The sequence below is a fragment of the Populus alba genome, chromosome 8, assembly GCF_005239225.2.
Source record: "Populus alba chromosome 8, ASM523922v2, whole genome shotgun sequence".
NCBI classification, from domain to species: Eukaryota; Viridiplantae; Streptophyta; class Magnoliopsida; order Malpighiales; family Salicaceae; genus Populus; species Populus alba.
The window spans coordinates 188424-194423 of NC_133291.1; the positions used below are offsets into that span (position 1 = coordinate 188424).

General features: G+C 31.9%; 1 protein-coding gene across 1 annotated transcript; it reads right to left on the bottom strand.

Annotated features, from left to right (window-relative positions):
* Positions 1-3106: 3106 nt before the first annotated feature.
* LOC118045147 (uncharacterized) lies at positions 3107-5486 on the bottom strand. The gene is made up of 6 exons (XM_073410864.1): positions 4984-5486; positions 4628-4757; positions 4281-4502; positions 3818-4168; positions 3349-3518; positions 3107-3261 (listed from the first exon to the last, which is right to left on the bottom strand). The coding sequence occupies exons 1-6, from the start codon at positions 5018-5020 to the stop codon at positions 3107-3109; spliced, it is 1065 nt and encodes a 354-aa protein (XP_073266965.1). The 5' UTR covers positions 5021-5486.
* Between the last annotated feature and the right edge of the window lie 514 nt (positions 5487-6000).

Below are 6000 nucleotides of genomic sequence, written 5' to 3' on the forward strand. Positions count from 1 at the left end.
ATAAACAACTCTTTGCATTTTAATTCACTGCTACAGTAGCAGCGAATTATAATTCAATGCTACAGCAGTGAATTATAAGTCGCTGCTACAGTAGCATTGCATTTTAATTCGCTGCTACTGTAGCAGTGAATTAAAATGCGATGCTACTGTGGCTGTTAATTAAAATTCATTGGCAGCGTCCGTTAAGGAAAGTGTTTTCCTTTCTTTATCAGAAGGAAAACACTTTCCTACAGGGAAAGGGAAAGTTTAAGTTGACTGGAATTGGAAGGAATTGGTTTTCCTTTGACTTATTTTCCTGATAGTCACCAAACATGGGAAAGTGAGGAAAATGAATTCCGGGAATTCATTTTCCTTGAAACAAACAAAGCATTATGCCTCGTGTTTTCGAGTTTTTAAAAACTTAGGTTTTTTTAATTAAATTTTTAGTATTTTTGATCTGTTTCTATTAAAAATAAAATTAAAAAAATATATATTATTTTAATATATTTCTAAACAAAAAATATTTTAATAAATAATCATTACTAGTATTCCAAAAACCCCTTGTCTTATAGATCAGTTTTTCATAAACTGTATTTAGTTTTATTTTGTAACTTATAAATAAATAAATGATTTATATAATGGAAAGTATTTTTAAATTAAAAATAAAATAGTTAAGGCTGTTAATTTAATTCATTTTTACATGTATTTTAAATAATATAATTGAATTAAATTATGTAATTTAGTATTTTATTACAATTTTTTTGTTTAATATTTTATTTCAAGAATAAAAAACCTTTTTTTTCTTGATTGTATTATTTTTTTTGTGTTGTTTTTGTTTTTGCGAGTTAAAATCCCTTATCTTTGTATTATTTTGAGATTTAAAGGTTTTAATCAGATTTCAAAACTGAATAGCAGGTTAATTTAATTAGATATAGTTTAAATTTGTAGTAGAGAGGAACAATTGAAATAGAATGGCCAATTTCTAATTCACGTGAAAAAATACCTTTTATTCCATCTATTTTCCTTTTCGTTCTCTCACAGTCCCTTTTTAAGATTTTGGTTTTGAAAAAAAAAAAAAATCTGTTTTTTCTCATTTTTCAAGTTTTTTGGATTCGAGAGAGGAAATAGAAAGTAGTTGAAAATAAAAACAAATAGATAAAGCTATTGTTTGATCCCGATTTATTTTTTCAAGCAATGCTTTTTTTTTTAATTTTAATTTTTTTGGGTTATCTCACTCTCATTACATGAAGAACGAGTTTGATGAATTAACCTAGTTAACTCAGGAATTTTTCATAATTAGTTTTTAATTTTATCATTTAAAATTGAATTGAATGAGAATTAATCTTCATTATTTGTTTTGTTTGCTTTCTATTAGGTTATTCTAGCCTAATGACCCCAGAATAATGCTTAACAGGTTATCCCGAATTGATCTGTATTTTTTTTGTTTTTTTTTATTTGTTTTTTAATTTTATCACTCAACATTGAATCAGTTGAGAATTAAGTTTCATAATATGTTTTAATTTGCTTTCTAGAGAGATATCTTAATCTTATGATTATGGTCGCAAATTTTGATAATTTTATCCTGGTTAAATCAAGTTTTTTTTTTTTTCTAAAAAGTTATTTAAATCTTATGATCTGGAATCTGGATCACAAGTTTTTCAAAATTGAATTTTCTTTTTACTGGATCATCCTCGTCTCATCCCCTGAAGCACGTGTTTGACGAATTAACTCAATTGACTTAGTTTTTTTAATTGATTTTTTTTTCTAATTTCATCATTTAATATTATGTTTAATTCAGAATTAGACTTTATTATTTGTTTCAATTTTCTTTTTATTAGGTTATTCTAATTTTATAATTTCTTGACTCATTTTTTAATTAGAATTTTTAGAAATTTCATAGTTTATCATTAAACCCAACAAGTTCGATTGAGAATTAAGCTTCATAATTTGTTTTGATTTGATCTTTAAGGGGTTATTTCAGTCTTATGACCAGAATTGTAAATTTGACAAGTTAACTCGAGTTAAATCATATCTTTTTTTTTATTTTCTTTTTATGAGGTTATTTCGGTCTCACGACCTTGGTCATGAGTTTGACAAATTGATTCGAGTTGTTTTTTCATGCTCTTTTTTAATTATTCTTTTTTGTTAATATCATTCTTTAACACTGGGTTAATTCGTAATTTATTTTAATTGTTTTTATGAGATTATCTCGGTTTTATTACTCGAGTTTCAGGTATGACATGTTAACTTGAGTTGTTTTTTAGATCCAATTTTTAATTGATTTGTTTCCATTTCATCCTTCAATATTGGATTGATTGAGAATTCAACTTCATAATTTATTTTGATTTGTATTTTATAAGGTTATCATAGTCTCATAACTAAGTTTGTGAATTTGACAATTCTAACCCGGGTTAACCCAATTCAATCTTATATGTTGTTATCTTAATATTAAAAAAAAAATGTCATTTGAAATTTTTTTGAGTCAAATTATATTTTTACAGGTCATCCGTGTTATTTTTAAACCTGTAAAATCAACCCCTACATGATTTATTTATTTTTTTCATTAAAAAAATATTAAAAACATCTAAATATTTTTTTTTCACCCAAGAAATTTTTTATCATATCCGTGGATTAAAGATTTATTGATTTTTCTATCCTAAAAACAAAATTTTTATGCCATCTTAACACCGTGAACACATTTGGACTTTTTAGAATGAAAGATTTTATCTTAGAATTTTACAAATACAAAAATTATTTAATGAATTTAATATAAAAACACATTTTATAAGATTGCATATCTATGATATTTTTTTATATCTATAAAATCGTAAAACAATGGGTTAAGTAAGTGATTGAGTTAAATTTTTGTTTTTCTGGTATGAAAATTTTGTTTGGTGTTTATACAAAAAAAAAATATTTTGATGGGTCTTTTTGCGAGGATTTGGGTAATTATACACACACACATATATAAACTTACGTGTATACCTACTTTATACCAAACTATGCTAAATAGTACTGTCAACAAGCAAGAGCACAAGTCCCTTCCCATTAGTAAAGTTGATGAAATTCTTTACATGATATCCATTATATTTCTGATTGAAAATAATAATAATAAAAAAAATCATAACTAAAAGGGAGAACCAATTCCAAGTACCATGACCTCTGCTTCAATTATGCAAATGCCCTTGGCAACCAAGTAATCCTGAGCCTTATTTATATTGATCAGGGAACCATATGTTGACCATCCATCTTCTGAGCTTGAGGCACCAAACCAGCTTTTAGCTGCAGGAAGAAGAAACAATCTCAACTTTTTCTTTTCTTTCTCTCATTGACATGTTAAACCGGCAAAAAGATTATCTGTGTTCTTACCTTTACCATACCAGTCGTACTTTCTGTCATAGCCTTGATCCACAATGCGCAAGGCGTAATCCGCATATACTCTGCAACCAGCAGGGAGGGTTGCCAAATCCAGAGCCAAGTAGAGGGAAAGATGAGTGCCCATTCCAAGACCTTTTCCCTTAGGATAGAGCACCATCTTCCTGAAACAACCAGTACAGATAGAAGAAAAAAGAAATGTGTTACTACTAAATACTACTAATAACAGAAGAAAATAATAAATGAGAGGGTGATTTTTCTATGCTCGTGTTCATCTCAAAAAGAAAGGAATCACTGAAAGGATTGCTTATACAACAGTAAATTTCGTCCTGACCACTAACGAATTGTTTGGGCAAGCTGGCACATGGAATATAACGTAATGTAAGAGAAACATCGGCTTCCTAAATCTCATCCGAACATGTTTTAATTAAGATTACAGATTAAAATAATAAAATAACTGTACCATTGATGATCTCCCGTGCTGAATATTTGTGATTCTTGGCGTTTTTCATCCAACTTGAAAAAGTTCACGATCTTCCAAGCGTACTTGGAAGCAGTAGGATCCTTTTTCATTGATAAGACCTCTCCTTTGCCTCTGCTTCTTTCTCCACAGACAAATACTTCAGCTCCAAGCACACAAGTGTCTTCCAGAAGGAATCCATAACGAGCATCATTAAATGTTGAAAGCTTAATGAATTGATCAAAACCACTTTGAAGATTCAATCCATGAAAGCGTCTTTCCTGTCCTGCTGCATCTAACCTTGGCAACAAGGCCAAAACATCAGAGAAGGGCATCACTTTCTCTAGAGTTAAACTAAATTACCCAGAGTGATTGAGGAAAACTACTGCAAGTAAATCTTGCGCGTCACCCAATTTACAACGCATAACTTTGGTGATACTATAAATACTAAAACAAAAACTGTAACTAATGACAATAGCTTGAGGATCTATTGCAGAGTAATGATTTAGAAAACATGCCTTGAATTACCAAGTAGCTGTCCTTGTTTTGGTCAAGCAAAAACAACCGGAAAATCACGTTGACCTCCCAACCACGTGGAAGAGAACTTGCGTCAACCATTGCTAAATAGAGAGAGATGTGATCTTTTACATTATTGCTCTTGTTTCCGTTCGGATAAAGAACTAATTTCCTTGCAATGCAAACACAGGACGAGGTAATAAAAATGAGAGGGGTATCTCATAATAAATAAAACATGACTGCGGTTGGAGATGGAAAGACAAAGAAAGACACATGTTCACTAGCAATAAGATGTACCATTTATAGCCTCCAGCTTCAAAAACCCCTGATTCATATGTCTCCACTGCATTTTTCCCAAGTGACGAAAACAACTCTATTTTAACCATGTAATGGATGGGAGGTGCATCTGATACGGTTGCTACAGAACCTGCAAAATGAAATGATATCAGCACATACAAGTTTGATCACTCTTTGGTTTTGTTACTAGAGAAACTCTGATCATTATACAAGCACGCCGAGTGTTAGAGGGAGAGCTTGGTACGGAAGAAAGGGCAAGCTCGCAGACAGTAATCTCGGCATCAGCAGAGAAAAAGTTGGTCACAGAACACGATTTTAGTCGATGAGAGAAAAAAGGGAAGGATAGGGGGAAATACCAGGAGGGGGAGAAATATTGCTGACAACTTCTGTCATGACGGTGACGATATCTTTCCTGGCAACAAAATCCACTAAACGATGTGCAGGATGTAGGGAATGAACAAAACATTTGTTCCCCTATTCGTAAGGAAATCAAGAGAGAGTAGTTATTCGAAACTCTTAGAAGTTGTTTGGGGATTGTTATCCTTTGCTGGAATGAAGATTACTTTTGAAACCGGAAACAGATCGATTCTCTTCTTGCAGATGTAAAACACGTCTACGGAATATACCATGCATTGTTTCGTTGCAAACCGCAATCTTACAAAACTTAAACACAACAATATGCTTTAGCAACCAAGTACATTTGTGGGGATATTGATTGAATCTTTTGCAGCAGGAAAACCTCAAACGGAACTCCATAACATTCGGTTAAAATGCTTTCATGCCTGTGAAATTTTTGTTTTCTTTTCGTCTTTTTTCATTGAGATATGCATCTATTTACTTGCTTCGAACATACATATTAATAATTTGGACGAGTAAAGAACCTTGAGAAATTAAAGTGATTAGAAGTTTTCGCATCCAACCTCATGGTATAATGGATGCTGTGTTGGGGAATCCGACCGGTGATGTACTGATCTTTGCTCATCGGAGGGCAAGCACACCGACACAATATTTTACGTGGTTCGGCAAATCCGCCTACATTCACGGGAAAAAGTCTATATTATTTAGAGATTAATAGAGAAAGGATTACAACACACATGGAGGAGGAGGATCACTTCACTCACTCTACTCCCAGCTCACTTGCTGCCCTTGCAGCTCTCTCTTCCTCTCTACATACTCTCTATTGCACTCACACACTCTCTCATTTTGCACTCTAACTTGGTGCGCAAGGATGGCAGCCTTCTTCTTCATTCCAGCAGCTGCACATGGAATGATGCATTTGTCAATGGTGGGTGCAACCACCATTGACAAATGATAACCCTACTCTTTATAGGATAGGCTGCACATGTTGCCCAATAATGGCAATATCCCAACAT

Coding starts and splice junctions, on each gene's coding strand:
- LOC118045147 (XM_073410864.1), bottom strand. CDS start 5,020: ATGACAGAAGTTGTCAGCAATATTTCTCCCCCTCCTG. Junction 4,758..4,983: donor CAATATTTCTCCCCCTCCTG/GTATTTCCCCCT, acceptor TTCATTTTGCAG/GTTCTGTAGCAACCGTATCA. Junction 4,169..4,280: donor TCCTCAAGCTATTGTCATTA/GTTACAGTTTTT, acceptor TGGGTAATTTAG/TTTAACTCTAGAGAAAGTGA.